The following is a 23,201-nucleotide window of genomic DNA, read 5'->3' as shown; positions in this document are numbered from 1 at the left end:
AATGTCAATGAAGAGGAAGCACTCTGTTTCTGAACCTTGGTGAACAGCTTGAGAATAATCTAAGCTCCTCAAACTTTGTATGATTTTTTAAAACATTTCTAAGATAACTAATATTTACTATTATTAATAAAAATAAGTGACAATTAATCTAATCTAAAAATGTTTTTGATAAACTTAGTGTTATTTATTATACAAACTGGCTATATGGATTCAATCCATTTCACTATCAATATCTAGTACTTTGGTTTGTAGGCCTTGGTATGCTACATGAGAAACAGAATGGCTATAAGCACCTGGACAGGGTGACCATGTGAATGGCAAAGACCCCTTTAAGGTAAATGCCTGGCGTATAATATCACCAAGAGAAATAGTATTTAAAACATAGCTAAGTTTGAAAGACATATTGATCTTGAATAAATACTGTTCAAAATGTTTCTAAAAGCTATCAAACAGATATCGTCTACTATCCATGTATCCCATACACTGCAGACATGATGGGGTGGGTTGGTTCTCCCTTGACATTGCGTATTATGCGATATGAGTGTGATGCTTTAAGAGGGCAGTGTTTGGCTTACATGGTGTCCACCATACCACTGCATGTACGGAGAGGGATTTCTCCCAAAGTGTGCACTCATGCACTCCTCCACATGCATGAAGGGAAGTGAACAAGTGACCTGAAGGGAAGTGAACAAGTGACCTGAAGGGAAGTGAACAAGTGACCTGAAGGGAAGTGAACAAGTGACCTGAAGGGAAGTGAACAAGTGACCTGAAGGGAAGTGAACAAGTGACCTGAAGGGAAGTGAACAAGTGCACACTCAGAGCAGAAGGATAGAGAATTGGGACGCATAGAAAGAGTGGAGGTGGTCATTTCTTTGTAGCTATGAGGGTCTGGTAGAGCGGCTTCACCACGATGTGCAGATGGAGGGAACCATCGACCAGGTACTCAGATGTCTTACGGTGCAGATCGGCTTCCACTAGGAAGTCACCAGTCTCCTCTGTGCTCTGGTGGAAATTATAAACATGTCTCACCACCATCTTTCCCTGCTTCCTCGTCATCACCACCACCGTCTTCTGGAAGCTCACCCCGGCAAACTCTGCACTCGACGTAGCAGGAGTAATAATGATGCGCAGGCGGCCTCCGTCAACACGTGTCGGCTGTGTGGAACCTTGTTCGGAGTACATTGGCCTCATGCTGAGGGGCAACCAACGGGGCGAGAACAGGGAGTTCCAGGTCACCCTCTTGTTGGCATCATGGCCGCTGGGGCCCAGCTGCGTCTGGAAGCTGGTGCTGCGGTCGTCCCTCATGGGGTTGTTAATGACCCAAGGACTCCCCCAGGCAGGGGAGAGGTAGTTCCTGGGCATGAAGAGACTGCAGTTCACGTCAAAGTACTTGGCCATGTGGAGTGGGGAGGAGGAGTGGAACTGGTAGGACTGGTAGAGGAGGTCCCGGACCGACTCCTGGTAGCGGGCCAGAACAGGAGACTGGGTCTGCAGGCGAAAGAGCTCCAGAGGGGGCATCATGGCATAACGGACGGCTCTCAGAGCGTTCTCGGCCGTTAGAGCATCCGGTTCATTCTGGTTGATCCAGGCCTCCAGTGCCGCGAAGAGCTCCATTTCACTCTGCAATTCAAAGTCACATTTTTAAAACATTATTGTTCCCACAGGTCGGGGAAATTAATTTTGCAGACAGTATTGCATTAGACACAAGTATATTCGGAAAGTATTCATACCCTTTGCTATGAGACTCAAAATTGAGCTCAGGTGCATCCTGCTTCCATTGATCATCCTTGATATGTTTCTACAACTAGATTGGAGTCCACCTGTGGTAAATTCAATTGATTGGACATGATTTGGAAAGGCACACACCTCTCTATATAAGGTCCCACAGCTGACAGTGCATGTCAGAGCAAAAATCAAGCCATAAGGTCGAAGGAATTGTCCGTAGAGCTCCGAGACAAGATTGTCTCGAGGAACAGATCTGAGGAAGGGTACCAAAAAATGTCTGCAGCATTGAAGGTCCCCAAGAACACAGTGGCCTCCATCATTCTTAAATGGAAGAAGTTTGTCAACCACCAAGACCCCTCCTAGAGCTGGCTGCCCGGCCAAACTGAGCAATCAGGGGAGAAGGGCCTTGGTCAGGGAGGTGACCAAGAACCTGATTGTCAGTCTGACAGAGCTCCAGAGTTCCTCTGTGGAGATGGGAGAATCTTCCAGAAGGACAACCATCTCTGCAGCACTCCACCAATCAGGCCTTTATGGTAGAGTGGCCAGACGGAAACCACTCCTCAGTAAAAGGCACATGACAGCCCGCTTGGACCCAATGACTCTCAGACCATGAGAAACAAGATGAAACCAAGATTGACCTCTTTGGCCTGAATGCCAAGTGTCACATCTGGAGGAAACCTTCCACCATCCCTACGGTGAAGCATGGTGGTGGCAGCATCATGCTGTGGGGATGTTTTTCAGCAGCAGGGACTAGGAGTCTAGTCAGGATTAAGAGAAAGTTGAACGAAGCAAAGAACAGAGAGATCCTTGGTGAAAACCTGCTCCAACAGGACAAGAACCCTAAGCACATAGCCACGACAAAGCAGCAGTTTCTTTGGGACAAGTCTCTGAATGTCCTTGAGTGTCCCAGCCAGAGCCCGGACTTGAACTCAATTGAACATCTCTGGAGAGACTTGAAAATAGCTGCACTCCTCATCCAACCTGACAGTGCTTCAGAGGATCTGCAGACAAGAATGGGAGAAACTGCCCAAATACAGGTGTACCAAGCTTGTAGCATCATACTCAAGAAGACTTGAGCCTGTAATCACTGCCAAAGGTGCTTCAACAAAGTATTTTGCTATTACGGCCCCTGCTCATAACAGAGCAAGCAGTAAAGCTTCATATGACAGTAATTTTGCTTTGTATCATCTACAGATGAAAGGCCAAAATGTCATAAATATGCAGACTTTCATTAATTATTTCTTAAATATGCGTTAAGAAAGGACTATTCATTGGATTACATTACGTGAAAATCGCCCAAATTATGGTATTTGTTGTTGTCTGAATTTTGTGAGGAATGACTCTCAAACAGATCTGGGATCAGGCGTACCTGCAGGATGAGGTCTGAGCTCTGCAGCAGGGTCATGAGCAGGTCGTTGCTGACATGCGTCCACTCCCCACTCTGCAGCACAGAGGACAGGTTCCAGGACAGGTACTGCAGACAGCTGTCCCGCAGGGCCACGTCTCCAGTCTGCAGGGCGTACTGGTACCTGCAATGTTGTCAACAAAAAGTCCAGACCATGTTTCCATGATACTAACCGATGCACTTAGGTAATAGTACCTGCAATGGTGTCAACAAATAGTCCAGTCCATGCTTTCATGTTACCAACGGATGCATTTACGTACTTGTACCTGTAATAGTGATAACAATTATTTAAGTCAAGTATATGTTTTACAAGTTGAACTAGTTGTTAATAAATGCAATCTTTATTGTAAAGACTAATGTATGGATGTCATAATGAAAATACAGGTCTCCCTTGTGAAAGACGTCTTCTGACCTCAATGGGACTTGGTTAAATAATGGGACCTGGTTAAATAAACATTAAATAAATAAATGGTACAGTACCATTCCACCACGTGTCCAGAAGGGGAGTTGCTGGCCAGGTTCTGGGTCATGTACTGGGTGACCCCCTGCTGAAGGCCCTGGACGCGGTACTTAGTGGCCAGCTTGTGTAGAGAGGTGGCCTGCTCCAGACACAGGGAGATCTCTCCACAATACAGGTACCTGGATAGAGAGAGTGAGAAGGGGGAGATTAATAGATATTCAACAACTCTTAGTTGGACAATGGTACAACAAATATACTGTATAATGAACAAAAATGTAAACACAACATGTAAAGTGTTGGTCTCATGTTTCATGAGCTGAAATAAAAGATCCCAGAAATGTTCCATACGCACAAAAAGCTTATTTCTCTCAAATGCTCTGCACCCATTTGTTTACATCCCTGTTAGTGAGCATTTCTCCTTTGCCAAGATAACCCATCCACCTGACAGGTGTGGCATATCAAGAAGCTGATTAAACAGCATTATCATTAAATAAATAAAGCTGCACTTTATTCTGGGGACAATAAAAGGCTACTCTAAAATGTGCTGTTTTGTCACACAACACAATGTCACAGATGTCTCAAGTTTTTAGGGAGCGTGCATTTGGCATGTTGATTGTAGCAATGTCCACCAGAGCTGTTGCCAAAGAATGCAATGTTAATTTCTCTACCATAGGCCGTCTGCAACGTCATTGTAGAGAATTTGGCAGTATGTCCAACCGGCCTCAGAACAGCAGATCACGTTTAACCACGCCAGCCCAGGACCTCCACATCCGGAGACCAGCCACCCGGACAGCTGATGAAACTGATGAGTATTTCTGTCTCTAATAAAGCCCTTTTGTGAAGAAAATCAAATTCTGAGTGAGTGGGCCTATACCCTCCCAGGCCCATCCATGGCTGCGACCCTGCCCAGTCATTTGAAATGCACAGATTAGGGCCTAATGAATGTATTTCAATTGACTGATTTTCTTTATATATGAAGTGTAATTTAGTAATCTGTTGAAATTGTTGCATGTTGCGTTTTTTATTTTTATTTAACTTTTATTTAACCAGGAAAGGCTCATTTAGATTTAAAATCTATTTTTCAAGAGCGTCCTGGCCAAGATAGGCAGCACCAAGTCATTACAAAAATTACAGACAAACAACATGAAAAACTACAAGTAATCTAGTAAAAACAAAATTAAATTAAATAACAAAATCAAAAACAGCAAATTAAAAACATTGACAGGTCAGGGAATCAGTCTCAAAATCATTCATCAGTGATTTAAAAATACCAATCGGGACAAGTTCTTCCAGTTAAATTTTTTGTTCAGTATATTATGTTAAAACCAAGGAGAGGAAAACAGCGATAGGGATACACAGGAAGATCCTTCCATAATACTAGGAGAGAAGGATAGAGAGAAAGAAGAGCAGGGGGTCAGAGGTCAGTCTCTCAGAAACTAGGTAACTTGGTTATGGATAAATACTGTTTACGTTTGCACTTGATGCAGTCTATATCATAACTGAACTGAACTGACAACTGAAACAGTACCTCTAACACACACACACACAGGTAACATACACAGTCTTTGAACATCTAACATACATGTAAAGTTTTACTTGTGTTTGAAGCCAGCACTTTCAGCCAGAGGATTTTGAAAAGGAACTGAAGTCTCAACTCATGGTCACGTCATAGCTAGCGAACTACATTTGTTTTATCTAAACTCAAATCTAGCTAGCTAGCTTTCATAATACGCTGGCTAGACATTCCGAAGCATATCAATGTAATTAGCAAGCTGCTATCTGGCGATGTGATTTGTAACTTTGCAAGCTAACATTAGCTTCATTAGGTTACGTTAACTAAGTGCTAGCTTGTTAAATAACTACTGTAGAGGCTAATGTGAGTATATGTGTTATATTTAGAGTCTGATCCCATCAATATCTGCAGCGGCCTCAACACCAAGCTCAGCACCAGGAAATAGTGTGTCACCTTATAAAATCTTACTAAAATCTACTAAATCTTTCAATGACTCCATGATGAGCAAATAAATATACTGGAGCTAGACATAAACATGGTCAGTGTCTTGTTGTCATAGTTGCTGTGTTTACAAGTAGACTACAACTTCTACTGTAGTATGGAGGCTTAGTTGATTGTTCAGGCGAAGTCTACATTTGAGAAAATTAGGTATTAGTAAGGAGGGGATGGTGTGGGCGACTGAATGGTGTCTGTTGGGTGGTGGGTATTGTGTGTGAAGGTTAATATGCATGATCTATTGACACAAAGAAGAAAAAAATCACCAATACACTAAACTGTCTACCAGACAAGTATTTCTCAACCTTTTCACACCTTTGCAGTCAGTTCGTTGGCATGGGGGAGAGGGGTTGTTAGTATACTCTTCTAGCCTTTTCACTATATTGTTGGCAGTGCTTGTCTACTCAACAGCACAACTGTAGGTGCTCATATACAATAATACACAACTAGACTCTCTACAAGTCAAGCCCCCCTCAAACTTTTTACATCTTTGCTAAAAGCCGATCTCAATGCTCCATCATTGACACATTGAGTGTAACAAAACGCATACCAGTCTACTGTGCCCTTTTTTGATTACAGACTAACATGGTTGATTGTATCCTCATGATCAGTCTTCATGACTTTCCAGGAGACTTGCAGTACAAACAAATATTTTGCAAGCGGTTGAAGCAGAAGATGGTGAAGAATGTGGACAACAGGCTTGTCCACCTGGCTGTGGAGTGCAGAAAGGACCAGACGCTTGTCTACAAGGAGCCAGAGTCACAGCCCCCGAAACTCAACATCCCTGCCAACATCGCCACAGCGCCAAAGCCGGCTAAACCAGCTGCAATTACCGAACACAAGAAGAGGTTCACCAGTTGAAGAACATTCTGGAACCTGCCTGGAACATTCGGTTAGACTGACGTTATAGTATAATATCCACTGAAAAAAAATATAAATGTAACATGCAACAATTTCTAAGATTTCAGTCAATTGAAATAAATTCATAATCTATGGATTTCACATGACTGGGAATACAGATATGCATTTGTTGGTCACAGATACTGTAAAAAGAGGTAGGGGTGTGGATCAGAAAACCAGTCAGTATCTGGTGTGATCACCATTTGCCTCATGCAGCGCAACACATCTCCTTTGCATAGAGTTGATTAGGCTGTTGATTGTGGCCTGTGGCATGTTGTCCCAGTCCTCTTCAATGTCGGTGCGAAGTTGTTGGATATTGGCAGAAACTGGAACACGCTGTCGATCCACAGCATCCTAAACATGCTCAATGAGTGACATGTCTGTTGAGTATGCAGGCATGGAACTGGGGCATTTTCAGCTTCAAGGAATTGTGTACAGATCCTTGGGACATGGGGCTGTGCATTATCATGCTGAAACATGAGGTGATGGCGGTGGATGAATGGCATGACAATGGGCCTCAGGTTCTCTTCACGGTATCTCTGTGCATTCAAATTGCAATCGATAAAATGCATTTGTGTTAATTGTCCGTAGCTTATGCCTACCAATACAGATGAGCACATTTTTCCAACGTGCCAGTGGCAATCGAAGGTGAGCATTTGCCACTGAAGTCGGTTATGACACCGAATTGCAGTCAGGTCAAGACCCTGGTGAGGACGACGAGCACACAGATGAGCTTCCCTGAGACGGTTTCTGACCGTTTGTGCAGAAATTCTTTGTTGTGCAAACCCACAGTTTCATCAGCTGTCTGGGTGGCTGTTCTCAGATGATCCCTTAGGTGAAGAAGTTGGATGTGGAGGTACTGGGCTGGCGTGGTTGGAGGCAGGTTATGGTAGAGAAATGAACATTAAATTCTCTAGCAACAGCTCTGGTGGAGAATGCCTAGTATGCTCACAACTGCGTTGTGGTATAGATATTGCTAGCTGTTGTACATATGTACAGTGCATTTGGAAATTATTCAAATCCTGTGACTTTTATCCACATTTTGTTAGGATACAGTCTTATAAATGTATTAAATCGTCCCCCCTCTCATCAATCTACGCACAATAACCCATTATAACAAAGCAAAAACAGTTTTTTAGAAATTTGGGAAAATGTTTTTTTTTTAATACAGAAATATTACATTTACATAAGTATTCAGACCATTTACTCAGTACTTTGTTGAAGCACCTTTGGCAGCGATTATAGCCTCAAGTCTTCTTGGTTATGATACTACAAGCTTGGCATACCTGTATTTGGGGAGTTTCTCCATTCTTCTTTGCAGATCCTCTCAAGCTCTGTCAGGATGGATGGGGAGCGTAGCTGCACAGCTATTTTCAGGTCTCTCCAGAGATGTTCGATCAGGTTCACTCAAAGTCATTCAGAGACTTGTTCCAAAGCCACTCCTGCGTTGTCTTAGCTGTGTGTTTAGGGTCATTGTCCTGTTGGAAGATGAACCCCCCTTCTAAGGTCCTGTGCACTCTGGAGTAGGTTTTCACCAATTATCTTTCTGTACTTTGCTTCGTTCATCTTTCCCTCGATCCTGACTATTCTCGCAGTCCCTGCCTCTGAAAAACATCCCAACAGCATGATGCTGCCACCACCATGCTTCACCGTAGGGATGGTGCCAGGTTTCCTCCAGACGTGACGCTTGGCATTCAGGCCAAAGGGTTCAACTTTAGTTTAATCAGACCAGAGAATCTTGTTTCTCAGGGTCTGAAAGTCCTTTGGGTGACTTTTGGAAATCTCCAAGAGGGCTGTCATGTGTCTTTTACTAAAGAGTGGCTACCATCTGGCCACTCCACCATAAAGGCCTGATTGATTGAGTGCTGCAGAGAAGGTTGTCCTTCTGGAAGGTTCTTCCATCCCCCCCATTTTCCACCTGAGTTTGTGAGATCTTGTTTTTGCACAGTAGCTGTATAGCCCTGCAGAACTTTATGTTTGTTTATCTTTTGTTGTTTTTTAGTGTTTATTTTAAATAAAGAAGATGTACACTTTCCACGCTGCTCTTTGGTCTCATTCTGACGATGGACGTAACAGCCACTATGTTCTTGGGGACCTTCAATGCTGCAGAAATGTTTTAAGGTGGACTCCAATCAAGTTGTCGAACCTTTTCAAGGATGATCAATGGGAACAGGAGGCACCTGAGCTCAATTTCGAGTCTCATAGCAAAGGGTCTGAATACTTATGTAAACAAGGTATTTTAGTTTTTATTACTTAGAAATTTGCAAACATTTCTAGAAACCTGTTTTCGATTTGTCATTATGGCGTAGAGTGTGTAGATTGATGAGTAAAATGTTTTAATTTTAACGTAATTAAATGTGGAAAAAGTATACTTTTCGAATGCACTGTATATAATGGTGTTTTCTATTTTAAAAAAATACAAGTGTACTGACAAGTGGCTAAATACAGTCAACATGTTTTAATAAAACAGTCCATTTGTGTGTCACTATAGGAAATAAGTAAACACTGCTTGTATTCAAGACAGTTAATTTGCTCTGACCAGGTAATCAAATGGATACCCGGACTATTTGCACTGAGCCTGAGTAACCGGTTCCCAAGCACATTGACTCTGTACCAGTACCACCTGTATATAGCCTCGCTACTGTTATTTTCACTGTAATTTTACAGTTTTTTTTTATTTCTTTACTTATCTATTGTTTACCTAATACCTATTTTTTCTAAAAAATTGCACAGTTGGTTAGGGCTTGTAAGTAAGCATTTCACTGTAACGTCTACACTTGTTGTATTCGGCACACGTGACAAACTTTGATTTGATTAGAAATAAATAAGGCTGTATCTTCCTATTTAAAAAGAACATTTAACTGTCACGTTCTGACCTTAGTTCCTTTGTTTTGTCTTTGCTTTAGTATGGTCAGGGTGTGAGTTGGGGTGGGCAGTCTATGTTTGTTTTTCTAGGTTGGTTTTTGAGTTTGGCCTGGTATGGTTCTCAATCAGAGGCAGGTGTCGTTAGTTGTCTCTGATTGAGAATCATACTTAGGTAGCCTTTTTCCACCTGTGTTTTGTGGGTGTTTTATTTCTGTTTTGTGTGTCATCACTAGACAGGACTGTTTCGTTTGTTCGTTCTTCCTAGTTGTTATTTTGTTTAGTGTTCAGTTTTCATTATATTAAAAATCATGAACACTTACCACGCTGCACCTTGGTCCTCACCTTCTTCCACCGACGATGGCCATTACATTAACATTTCGACGTCCAGCTCTTCTTGGAAGGAGGAATCATCAGATTCATAATAATTCTTTAGCAATCTTTGAGGATAGTCAGTGACATCGCAGTAACATCGCACCTGTAAACTAGTTCCGCCCCAATTTTCAAAAGACTGCCTTCGAGGGTGGGAACAAGGAAGTTTGGCTCTTGTCAGGTTGTAGTCTTTACAAAGCCGGGGAAAATGAGTCAACCAAGATATCCTGCAATGGCCTGGCAGCAGTGGCGACCGGTCATTCAAGGAAGGTTTTGAGACTCAACTGTTTAGCTAAAAACCTTTCAAAAGATTGGACACACCTACTAATTAATGTGTTTTTCTTTCTTTTTAAAAATGTTCTACATTGTTGAATAATAACGTGAACATCACAACTATGAAATAACACATGGAATCATGTAGTAACCAAAAAAGTGCAAAACAAATCAAAATATATTTTATACAGTTGAAGTCGGAAGTTTACATACACTTGGGTTGGAGTCATTAAAACTTGTTTTTCAACCACTCCACAAATTCCACAAACTATAGTTTTGGAAAGTCGGTAAGAACATCTACTTTGTGCATGACACAAGTCATTTTTCCAACACTTGTTTACAGACAAGTATCAAAATTCCAGTGGGTCAGAAGTTTACATACACTAAGTTGACTGTGCCTTTAAACAGCTTGCAGAAAATGATGTCATGGCTTTAGAAGCTTCTGATAGGCTAATTGACATCATTTGAGTTAAATGGAGGTGTACCTGTGGATGTACTTCAAGGCCTGCCTTCAAACTCAGTGCCTCTTTGATTGACATCATGGGAAAATCAAAAGAAATCAGCCAAGACCTCAGAAAAAATTGTAGATCTCCACAAGTCTGGTTCATCCTTGGGAGCAATTTCCAAATGCCTGAAGGTACCACGTTCATCTGTACAAACAATAGTAGCAAGTATAAACACCATGGGACCACACAGCCATCATACCGCTCAGGAAGGAGATGCGTTCTGTCTCCTAGAGATTAACGTACTTTGGTGCGAAAAGTGCAAATCAATCCCAGAACAACAGCAAAGGACCTTGTGAAGATGCTGGAGGAAACAGGTACAAAAGTATCTATATCCACAGTAAAACAAGTCCTATATCAACTTAACCTCAAAGGGCGCTCAGTAAGGAAGAAGCCACTGCTCCAAAACCACCATAAAAAAGCCAGACTACAGTTTGCAACTGCACATGGGGACAAAGATCATACTTTTTGGAGAAACGTCCTCTGGTCTGATGAAACAAAAATAGAACATTCAAGCCAAGAACACCATCCCAACCATGAAGCACGGGGCAGGCAGCATCATGTTGTGGGGGTGCTTTGCTGCAGGAGGGACTGGTGCACTTCACAAAATAGATGGCATCATGAGGCAGGAAAATTATGTGGATATATTGAAGCAACATCTCAGGAAGTTAAATCTTGGTCGCAAATGGCTCTTCCAAATGGACAATGACCCCAAGCATACTCCTAAAGTCTGGAATTGAACCAGGGTCTGTAGAGATGCCTCTAGCACTGATATGCAGTGCCTTAGACCGCAGTGCCACTCAGTTGCCACTTCATGAAGTAGTCACATGGAAAGAATTTCAATTAACAGGCGTGCCTTTTAAAAGTTAATTTGTGGAATTTCTTTCCTCTTAATGCGTTTGAGCCAATCAGTTGTATTGTGACAAGGTAGGGGTGGTATACAGAAGATAGCCCTATTTTCTAAAAAGACCAAGTCCATATTATGGCAAGAACAGCTCAAATAAGCAAAGAGAAACGACAGTCCATCATTAATTTAAGACATGAAGATCAGTCAATCCAGATGATTTGAAGAACTTTGAAAGTTTCTTCAAGTGCAGTCGCAAAAACCATCAAGCGCTATGATAAAACTGGCTCTCATGAGGACTGCCACAGGAAAGGAAGACCCAATATAACCTCTGCTGCAGAGGATAAGTTCATTAGTTACCAGCCTCAGAAATGGCAGCCTAAATAAATGCTTCACATTGTTCAAGTAACAAACATATCTCAACATCAACTGTTCAGAGGAGATTGTGTGAATCAGGCCTTCAAGGTCTAATTGCTGCAAAGAAATCCCTACTAAAGGACACCAATAAGAAGAAGAGACTTGCTTGGGCCAAGAAACATGAGCAATGGACATTGGACCAGTGGAAATCTGTCCTTTGGTCTGATGAGTCCAAATTTGAGATTTTTGGTTTCAAACGCTGTGTCTTTGTGAGACGCAGAGTAGGTGAACAGATTATCTCCGCATTATTTAGAATTCAAGGCATACTTAACCAGAATGGCAACCACAGCATTCTGCAGCGATACGCCATCAAATCTGGTTTGCACTTAGTGGGACTATCATTTGTTTTTCGTTCCAGTTCTCTGCTACCTGTGACTGGAACGAATGCAAAAATCGCTGAAGTTGGAGACTTTTATCTCCCTCACCAACTTCAAACATCTGCTATTTGAGCAGCTAACCGATCGCTGCAGCTGTACATAGTCTATCGGTAAATAGCCCACCCATTTTTACCTACCTCATCCCCATACTGTTTTTATTTATTTACTTTTCTGCTCTTTTGCACACTAATATCTCTATCTGTACATGACCATCTGATCATTTATCACTCCAGTGTTAATCTGCAAAATTGTAATTATTCGCCTACCTCCTCATGCCTTTTGCACACAATGTATATAGACTCTCTTTTTTTTCTACTGTGTTATTGACTTGTTAATTGTTTACTCCATGTGTAACTCTGTGTTGTCTGTTCACACTGCTATGCTTTATCTTGGCCAGGTCGCAGTTGCAAATGAGAACTTGTTCTCAACTAGCCTACCTGGTTAAATAAAGGTGAAATATATATATATATTTTTTTTTTTGAGAATGTAAAAATATAAATAATCATTGAGTTAATAATGCCATGTACAAATTTGGTCTCTTTTTTGCATTCTTGCGTATGGCAGCTCCAAAATGCAGGTGTTTCAGCCTAGCCCAGTGCTTTGTCTGGTGGTGGGGCAGCCAGCGGAAAATACGGAGCATAGGGGTTGGTAATGTTTTCTAGTTTGGGTATCATTTTGGTAATGAGTATTGTGATGGTATTAAGTATTGAGATACTAAACCTAGTATCGGTATCGAAGCCAAAAATGATGGTATCGTGACAACACTACTATGATCAATGATTGATGTGCTGACTCCTCCATAGACCATTAGGTTTTACTACTCATTGATGTACTGTATTCTCACACCAACCAACCATGCTGAATTAGTCAAGAGGCTGCAGTTACTTAGTACACCCACAAGATGTCACACAAGCTATATGAAAATACAGAACTGTTGTACACTTTCATACATACTGTATATAAAGCATTTGTGACATATACAGTAAAACTCCCTCTCCTCCAATTTTTTTTCAATTAACCCTAAACCTTGGTGTGTAATGCTTGTCAGGAGGGGAATTCCTCATGATATAATTCCCTCTGACTTATTACCTACTTCCTCTAGTGGGGAGGGCAGCGGTCCACATGGTTAACCAGGCTACTTCCTCTAGTCTCCCTCCTCAACTGAAGAACCTGATATGGCAACACACACTGTGTGTGTGTATATATATATATATATATATATATATATATATATACATATTTATATATATATATATGTGTGTGTGTGTGTGTGTGTGCGCGCATGCGAGTGTCTCCCTTTTCACCCAAACTTAGAAGGCAGCACACTCAATGCTCTCCCTCACTTTAGCGCCTTTGATGTGAGAAATGTGCTTTATAAATCAAATTAATCATTGTGGGGCTTGCAAAGCAAAGCCCCAGCTTCAATCGCACTTGAGTTGCTTCTTTACAACTTTTGATCACTTTTATGCTTTTTAAAATATTACACTTTTTGTCCTCCATTTCCTTGTTTGGGATTTCCTCAAGATTCTAAAAAGCCCCATCGTGACATCATCACTTCCATCTTCCATTCACTGTAAATGCAATAATGCAACTTTTGACACAAATCAGCTACTTTGACCATGTTGCAACAACTTAGGGAAGAAGTTAAAGCGTTTACATCTTGGTCTACTTCTCTGTTACTCAAATATGGGTTTTGAACCCCAAAAATGATTCTACACGTATGCTACGGTCACAAGACGCAGGCCTCCTAATTGTCCCTAGAATTTCAGCTGGAGGCAGGGCTTTCTCCTATAGAGCTCCATTTTTATGGAATGGTCTGTCTACCCATGTGAGAGACGCAAACTCGGTCTCAACCTTTAAGTCTTTACTGAAGACTCATCTCTTCAGTGGTTCATATGATTGAGTGTAGTCTGGCCCAGGAGTGTGAAGGTGAACGGAAAGGCTCTGGAGCAACGAACCGCCCTTGCTGTCTCTGCCTGGCCGGTTCCCCTCTTTCCACTGGGATTCTCTGCCTCTAACCCTATTACAGGGGCTGAGTCACTGGCTTACTAGGGCTCTTTCATACTGGCAAAGTGGGTGGGGTTATATCCTTCCTGTTTGGCCCTGTCCGGGGGTGTCCTCGGATGGAGCCACAGTGTCTCCTGACCCCTCCTGTCTCAGCCTCCAGTATTTATGCTGCAGTAGTTTATGTGTCGGGGGGCTAGGGTCAGTTTGTTATATCTGCAGTACTTCTCCTGTCCTATCCGGTGTCCTGTGTGAATTTAAGTATGCTCTCTCTAATTCTCTCTTTCTTTCTCTCTCTCGGAGGACCTGAGCCCTAGGACCATGCCTCAGGACTACCTGACATGATGACTCCTTGCTGTCCCCAGTCCACCTGGCCATGCTGCTGCTCCAGTTTCAACTGTTCTGCCTGTGATTATTATTATTTGACCAGGCTGGTCATTTATGAACATTTGAACATCTTGGCCATGTTCTGTTATAATCTCCACCCGGCACAGCCAGAAGAGGACTGGCCACCCCACATAGCCTGGTTCCTCTCTAGGTTTCTTCCTAGGTTTTGGCATTTCTAGGGAGTTTTTCCTAGCCACCGGTGCTTCTACACCTGCATTGCTTGCTGTTTGGGGTTTTAGGCTGTGTTTCTGTACAGCACTTTGAGACATCAGCTGATGTACGAAGGGCTATATAAATTAATTTGATTTGATTAAAAAATTACAGCTGAGTTAGTAACCACATCAACAACATTTTCTGAATTTTTTTGCAGACAGCTGCCACTTTGACCACTGCCTAAACACGTTAGACAAAAAGTTAGAGGGTAGGACATCTTCGTCTACTTCTCTGCTATTCATATCTGTTTACGGAACAAAAATATTCACTACGGAACTAACGGTACAGCTGTTTTAGTAACTGCATTTACCACTCTTTTTCCAAACAACTGCCGCTATGACCACTCCCCCAGCAAGTCAGACAAAAACATATAACATATAAAATGTTCATCTACTTATCCGATTGTATCAATCGGTAGATATAGCTTTTTTTTAGTTACCCATCAACTGCTCTCTTTCTAGATGCAGCAAGTCATGTCAGAAGCTAACAGATTAATTACTTACTAATAACATCTCCAAATTCCAATAAACTACATCGCGTTGAAGTTCACTTTTCTTGCTTTGTCTATAAACACTGTCACGAATCTAGCAAATAAGTTTTGTGGGTCTATGTGCAGTATTTATTTAGTTTTAGCACAAACTGCATTTTAGCATGGGGCGGCAGGGTAGAGCGGCAGGGTAGAGTGGTTAGAGCGTTGGACTAGTAACCGGTAGGTACAAATCTGTCGTTCTGCCCCTGAACAGGCAGCTAACCAGTGGTTCCTAGGCCGTCATTGAAAATAAGAATTTGTTCTTAACTGACTTGCCTAGTTAAATAAAGGTAAAATAAAAATGTATTAGCTACAGTATAAGGGATAAGTGTTGACAAGGCTACTGTTGCCTAGCAACTGAACCATACAGATACTGACCACAACTACTAACCATAACCACACAACTTCTGACTAGTCTACTGACCAGAACTTCTGACCACAACAAATATACTGACTACAATCTTGTCCTTGTGACGAACAACTGTATATGTGACATTTTTTAAAATTACGTTCAAACATTATTATTTGTTTCAGCTCTATTAAACTATGTGGTTTCCCAAGACTTTCATGCGCTAATGACTGTATTGTATGTATCAAAATAGGCTCACGCGAAAAAAAACTTTTATGTCCACAACTAAGAATGGACGGACAAGCACTTTCATTTTCTGCTGCCGATGAAAATAGCCAAAATGTCGGAAAGAAAAAACAAACTAATGGAACGAAAGGACAGGCAATGAAAGACATTGAGGCCTTCGGAGAAACCCTATATTAATCATAAAGGGCAAAAAACATGGGAAAACGTGTCCAAAAGAGGTATGTGGAAGAACCATATATCAACCAAGCTAGCTTGCTAGCTGGCTAACGACGTTATTTAGTTCATAGTTTAACTAGCTGCAGTGAAACATATCAGTTAATAGGCAATACATTAAGAAAGTGGTTGCTAGATTAGTCCGGAGAACGTATCATTTACATCTAGCTATCCACCTGATGATTCATGGCTATCGGTAACATTACACTGATTCCTGCATAAGGGCGAGTGTGTGGCTATAATGTTACGTGCATAATTTATTGTATAAAGTTGACAGAGGAGCGCAGGTTGCAGCTTTGCAGCGGATTCTACACAGTCCCATACGAGAAGCAGCAAGCTTGGATTCTCTCAGGCTTGGAGTGACTGAATAGGTATATTATTGTACACTCAATGAACGTGAAGCAGATGATACACCAACATAAGTTGCAATCCTGCAGCTGCTGGTCGAAAGAGAGAGTGTATGACCATTACTCAAGTAGTGTAAGCTAGACAAGGGTATTCAAGCAGATTGTCTATCATTGTTACTGTTCGTTTTGGGTTAATGGACCTGTATAGACGCAACTTTGTTTTAGCTTATTTTTCGTTCATATTATTATAATATTATTTATGCTAGGCTTGTTAGGGACATGTAGAATTATACAGGCATCAGTTTATTTTTGTACCTTAATGAGATATTAGTGCCTGACATGAACGCAGGTCTTTGTGACTGTCAAGAGTGGGATGGTGCCCTAATGAGACCATCATCAAAACTGTCAAGGCTCTTGGTGTAATGTGTTGATTTACAGACACAGGGACTGAGGTCCTGGTCAGTCAGTAATGATACAATGTTGCAAACCTGGAGAATGTGTGTGTTGTGTAACTAAAAAATACCAATACTAGTAGGAATAGTTAAGTGTGTGTCATAAACATTTTAGCTGCAATACTCCGGATGTGGTTCACAAACAAAAACAATTAGAAATGATTGATTATCTGAAAATGGGGAATGATGCACATATATGGTTCTTTATCTGCAGGGCTAGATTAAGCTATAAAATCAACTTTAAAACATTCAGGCTATCCTGACTTCGTGTTTGAAAGATATTTATCAACTATAACTATATACAGTTGCATAAATAACCCACCAAGAGTAAACTCCGAGACACTAAAACAACTTTTACATGTTCAGGCTATCCTAACTTCAAATTCTTAAATTGTTCATTGTCTAAAACAATTGAAATTAGCATAATACAACTCACCAACAGTAACTCTTGAACCTTTCAATCTAGATACAGCAAACCAACTTTTACATATTCAGGAAATCCTAACTTCAAAATCTTTAATTGTTTATTGTCTAAAACGATATAAATTAGCATCAATTAGCACAATATAACTCACCAACAGTAACTCTTAAACCTTTCAAGCTATTCTAACTTATCATCTACTTACCTTTTCAACTATAACCAGTCACTACAATTACTACTGCAAGACACTATCACTACTATAACGTTTTTCAAAACCATACATACTTTAGAACTGCTTTGCTTTAAATAGTAAAGTATAACTTTTTTAACTTATACCACTACTACAAAAATATGTTTAAAGCGTTAAAGCAAGTCCCATCAATTGTACTTCATGTACAATTACCATCTAGTTGTTATTATTATTATTACCTGATGAACTTGTCGAAGACGGCAGCACACTCAGCGGTCTCCAGGAGGACCAGGGTGGTGCCGTTACGGCTGAGCAGCAGTTCCTCGAACACAGGGCTCTGCAGGGACAGCATCAGGGAGTGGGCCTGGATCACCTTTACCTGCTCTGCTCCCACTGTCTGGAAGAAGAGGAGGAGAAGGAAGAGAAGAAGATTACTTTTTTAAAAGTCACACACTGTCATTTGTCTCTTTCCTTTATCCTCCCAAGACACATACATAAATACACAGAGAGGTTCAAGGACAGTGTCAGCCACCAGATTTTTCCCAGTAAGATCTAGGATTTAAACCGGTAACCCTCCGGCCCGCCTCTTTAACTCTCTAGGCTAGTTTCCTACCTGCACCCTGAGGGCCACATCACTGCCATTCCCCTGAGCCAGCAGGGCCTCCAGATGCTGCACCAGGGCCAGGGAGTGGCTGATGGTGTCCCCGCCACCATTCTGGGTCTCATCAGCCTTCATTATGCCTAGAATAGGAAGTTTTAGGTTTTAAAGGGCAATGACATTCTATGGTTTAACTTTTTGTTTCTACAAAACCAAAACATTTACCGTATTCACATGCAGACACTGGTATGATGCTGGAGATAATTAATATGAGGTTGAAAAGTGGTGTATTTGCCCTTTAGCAAGGGCATAGACGCAGGAGATGGCCTGGGCACCCTCACCATGGATAGAGAAGGAGGGGGAAAGGATGGTCATTAAATAAAGAAACGGGACAAAGCCCAATCTATGCCCCCTCAACCTTCACCATGACTATTGGGAGTAGGGGGTAGAGTCCCAATCCATGGGATCAATCATCACAGCTGTGCACACTGGGTGATCGTAGGTCAGTTTTAATTAAACTTTGATTAATGTGCTGCTAATGTAGGTTGTGATACATGCCCTGACCAGATTCAAATGGGACTCAGAGACTGTATATTATTTGAATTGAAGATCTATTTTAGCTTTTATTAATTTGTCAGAGGCAGTTCCTCTTTTTCTGTTGGTCAAACTTCCTTTTCTGGAAGAAAGGGGAACAAGAAACATCAGTTACCTTTGTGTAAATTTACACTTTAACTTAATGTTTCCAGAAATCTCAACCAGTACTGATTCACACAGGCATGAGGATGACAGTGTAAATTACTATAAGACTGCACTAATTGTTGAAAACAGGAATGGGCAATTGGCAGCTGCCCTTTTGTAGGCCTGCGGATCAATTTCCCAAAACTCAGTCGGGGTCTCAACTTATTGTTGATAGTTAGAATGGTACCATCCACAAGGTGCAATTTAGAAATTTGGTTGTGCATCAGCAGTTTTTCTCTTGTTATGTCAGTCACTGACATTCAAGTTTTATTACTCGTATGTACAGGATACACATGGTATACACTGCCCACCGAAATGCTTACTTGCAGGTTCCTTCTGGACAATGCAACAACAATAAGAAATAAGATAAGAATACGAATATAAAGTAAATGGCTCAGTAGAATAGATTAAACATTTTATAGTACAATATTTACACTTGTTTCGGGGAAGGGGGAATTGGAAAATTGGGGGCAAGTGTTGAAATTGTGCATTATTTAGCAATCTGGTAGCAGCAGTTGTGATGTGTGTGTAGCATGAATGTATGTGTGTGTGTGTGTGGATGAGTGTATATCTGTGTGTGCTTGAGTTAGTGCATGTGTGCTAAGGTGCAGAGAGTCAGTGCAGGTGGTCAGTCCAATTCAAGTGTTAAGCATGCTGATGGCTTGTAGATACCAACAGGCTCAGAGACAGTTTCAATCAGACCTCATGAAGTAGTTGTTTCCCTTGCTCTGCAAGGGCCGTGGCTTTTGTGGAGCGATAGGCAACGATGCTTCGTGGGAGGCAGTTGTTGATGTGTGCAGAGGGTCCCTGGTTTGAGCCCAGGTAGGGGCGAAGAGAGGGACGGAAGCAAAACTGTTACATTGACGCTGTTGACGTGGATTACTGGTTGCTGCAGAAAAGGAGGAGGTCAAAAGGGTGGTGAGTGTAACTGGGGGGAAATGGCTAGCTAGATAGCGGGGTGTGCGCTAATAGCCTTTCAATTGGTGACGTCACTCGCTCTGAGACCTTGAAGTAGTTGTTTCCCTTGCTCTGCAAGGGCTGCAGCTTTTGTGGAGCTTTTGTGGAGCGATGGGTAACACTGCTTCGTGGGTGTCAGTTGTTGATGTGTGCAGAGGGCTCCTGTTTCAAGCCCAGGTAGGGGCGAGGAGAGGGATGGAAACAATACTGTTACACTGGCACCACAATGCCAGTTCACTTACCTCCTCCCTATAGGCTGACTATAGGTTATCAGGCCAACAAGCATGGTGTCAGCAGCAAACGTGATGATAGAGTTGGTGTCATGCAAACAACGCAGTCGTGGTTGAACAGGGAGTACAGCAGAGGGCTGACGACACACCCCTGGGGGGCCCCTGTGTTAAGAGTCAGTGTGGAGGAGGGGTTGTTGTGGTCTGCCCATCAGGAAGTCCAGAATCCGGTTGCAGAGGGTGGTCTCCAGAACCAGGGCTCTGAGCTTGGTGTCAAGCTTGGAGGGAACAATAGTGTTGAATGCTGAACTGTATTCAATGAACAGCATTCTCACATAGATGTGTTACGGCTGTGTGAATAGTGATGGAAATGGCATCTTCTGTGGATCTGTTGGAGCGGTAGGAAAATTGGAGTAGGTCAAGTGTGCATAGCATAGCATATGTTTCTTAGAACTTGGTGAGAGCGTGGTGGTCCTATGGTTATTTTGCATACAACTTTCCCATAACTTTCTGGGAATTGTGCAGGATACCCAGCTAGCGCCTAAGAAACAACGTTCTTCCGTGGGTATTTCAGTACTTCGGCATAACGTTTTCTGCAGGTTTCCTCATGGTTCTATTTAAAGTCATGTACTCAGAACTTCAAGAAGACCACAAGAAAACATTAGTAACGTTTAAAGAACATTTTAAGAATATTATTCTGGTGGCACAGTGGACTAAATCCATGGATAGGGAACAGAAGATTATTGGTCTTTATCAATAAAACGTCACAATACGGTACGGAGTGTTTGATTTGGCTGCTGGGGGGCAGCTTCGCTAAAACATTGACAACTAGCTACATGCAGTTTTCAAGGGATTGTTAAATTAATGTATACCTATTTGGTTTTAATATCATCACCTCATTTTACTAGGCAAGTCAGTTAAGAACAAATTCTTATTTTCAATGACAGCCTAGGAACAGTGGGTTAACTGCTTGTTCAGGGGCAGAACGACAGATTTGTACCTTGTCAGCTCAGGGATTTGAACTTGCAACCTTCCGGTTACTAGTCCAACGCTCTAACCACTAGGCTACCCTGCCACCCCTCATGAAGAAAATAGTCTACACATTTCCAATTATTCCACATTTAGCTCTATCATCAGAGTTATACAGCAAGTAACTGTTTATCTTTATCATCAGAGCTATACAGCAAGTAACTGTTTATCTTTATCATCAGAGTTATACAGCAAGTAACTGTTTATCTTTATCATCAGAGTTATATAGCAAGTAACTGTTTATCTTTATCATCAGAGTTATACAGCAAGTAACTGTTTATCTTTATCATCAGAGTTATACAGCAAGTAATTGTTTAGCTCTATCATCAGAGTTATACAGCAAGTAACTGTTTATCTTTATCATCAGAGTTATACAGCAAGTAACTGTTTATCTTTATCATCAGAGTTATACAGCAAGTAACTGTTTAGCTCTATCATCAGAGTTATACAGCAAGTAACTGTTTATCTTTATCATCAGAGTTATACAGCAAGTAACTGTTTATCTTTATCATCAGAGTTATACAGCAAGTAACTGTTTATCTTTATCATCAGAGTTATACAGCAAGTAACTGTTTATCTTTATCATCAGAGCTATACAGCAAGTAACTGCATGATTTTAATGATCAGTAATCATCAATTGATCATGTAATTTCAGATACATGAGGGTAGCCTATTCATTTGGCATGTTATTTAACTTGCTTCATCAGAAATTAGGCTTTTGGAAAGAGCTTGACATTGGCAAGTCCTGGTAAAGTTGTCTGTCGGACAACTGTCATCATCACTATAGACGGCAAGCAAATCAAACAATATTTGTTAGCTAGCCAGTTTGACGTGGTCAATCAATCAATGTAGCCAATCATGTCTGTCAGCAGCAATCTTGAAAAACTCTTAAAAACAATGTTGAAAAAGGGATGTTAGCTAATGCCGCTAGGTAGGCCTAAATTGGTCAGTGAAAAAAAGTACATTAGGTCTACTTAATATATGTTTAGCCAACTGTACAACGTTTCTACTGGTAGCTTGCAAAGTAAACATTATTGGCAAATGTGCCCTTCTGATGCTTGACAGGCAGAGCCCACAAAGGATGGGAAATGACCTAAACAACTCATACTTGTCAGGTATAGTTAAACATTATTTTATATCACTCAAATATCCAATTAATGGTGGCCAATATTGAGAGATATTGTGTGGCTACCCTCGCGTATCTGAAATTACATGATCAATTGATGTTTACTGATCATTTAACACATGGAGTTACTTTCTGTATAACTCGTACGATGGAGCTACAATTGTTTTACATGGAATAGTCAGACATTTGTAGTTCTGACTACGCTCTTTAAGATGTGACGATACTAAAGTAAATAGTTAACATGTATTTAACAATCGCTTGAAAACGGCACCATCAATGGTTTTAGCGGAGCTTAGGATTTCCCTGCCCCCCAGCAGGCAAATCGAACGCTCTGCACCTTATAGTGACATTTTATTGATAACAACCTATAGGTTTGCATCTCACTGATGCTGTGTCACAATAAAAAATACATCTGTTTTTTGATGAGTAATGCCCAAGGAAATGAATTTCCATGTGTCCTGTCTGTACTTGGAGTTCAAAAAAGTTAACCCAAAATAAGCCAGCAGTGGTATTAAAAGTCTTATTGAAACATTCAGTGAAAGTTTTAAGAAAGTAATAGCGCACTGGAAAACGTTCTCAAAATCAGAGTAAAACTTTCTCTGAACCGGCAACCTAAAAATACGTTCCCAAAACCTCCAAGGAACCAAATGTGCTAGCTTGGTACGGATCAAACACTCCCACTGTTACATTTACTATGCCCCCAAGGTTTATATGCACCTACAATGACCATCTACAATACATTGCTCTGAAATGTTTTGTTATCTCAATTCAACCCTGTGTTGCTGTCATCCTACCCAGCAAGGTGAGTTGTCACTGGGGTCAGACAGACAGTGGTGGTGTTGGGTGGCCTTACCTCCAGTGACGGAGCCGGTGTGGAGACAGAGAGACAACAGCAGCGTGCTGATCAGGTTGGTCTGGGCCAGGGCCACTCTGGGTCTGAGAAGGGCAGCAGGCATCTCTCCTTCTTTTCCTCTACTCTTACAGAAAGTACTTTTCTTCTGTCTCACTCTTCTCCCTTTCTCCTCTCAA

General features: G+C 41.5%; 1 protein-coding gene across 1 annotated transcript; it reads right to left on the bottom strand.

Moving 5' to 3' along the window:
* Positions 1 to 738: 738 nt before the first annotated feature.
* LOC112253550 (BTB/POZ domain-containing protein 17) lies at positions 739 to 23,201 on the bottom strand. The gene is made up of 6 exons (XM_024425520.2): positions 23,026 to 23,201; positions 18,111 to 18,238; positions 17,737 to 17,894; positions 3,611 to 3,769; positions 3,095 to 3,254; positions 739 to 1,620 (listed from the first exon to the last, which is right to left on the bottom strand). Exons 1-6 carry the CDS (start codon positions 23,126 to 23,128, stop codon positions 865 to 867), a joined length of 1,464 nt encoding a protein of 487 aa, XP_024281288.1. The 5' UTR covers positions 23,129 to 23,201; the 3' UTR covers positions 739 to 864.

The sequence above is a fragment of the Oncorhynchus tshawytscha genome, linkage group LG01, assembly GCF_018296145.1.
Source record: "Oncorhynchus tshawytscha isolate Ot180627B linkage group LG01, Otsh_v2.0, whole genome shotgun sequence".
NCBI lineage: Eukaryota > Metazoa > Chordata > Actinopteri > Salmoniformes > Salmonidae > Oncorhynchus > Oncorhynchus tshawytscha.
Note: the sequence above shows the minus strand (reverse complement) of the source record. Positions and strands in the feature narration are given on the sequence as shown.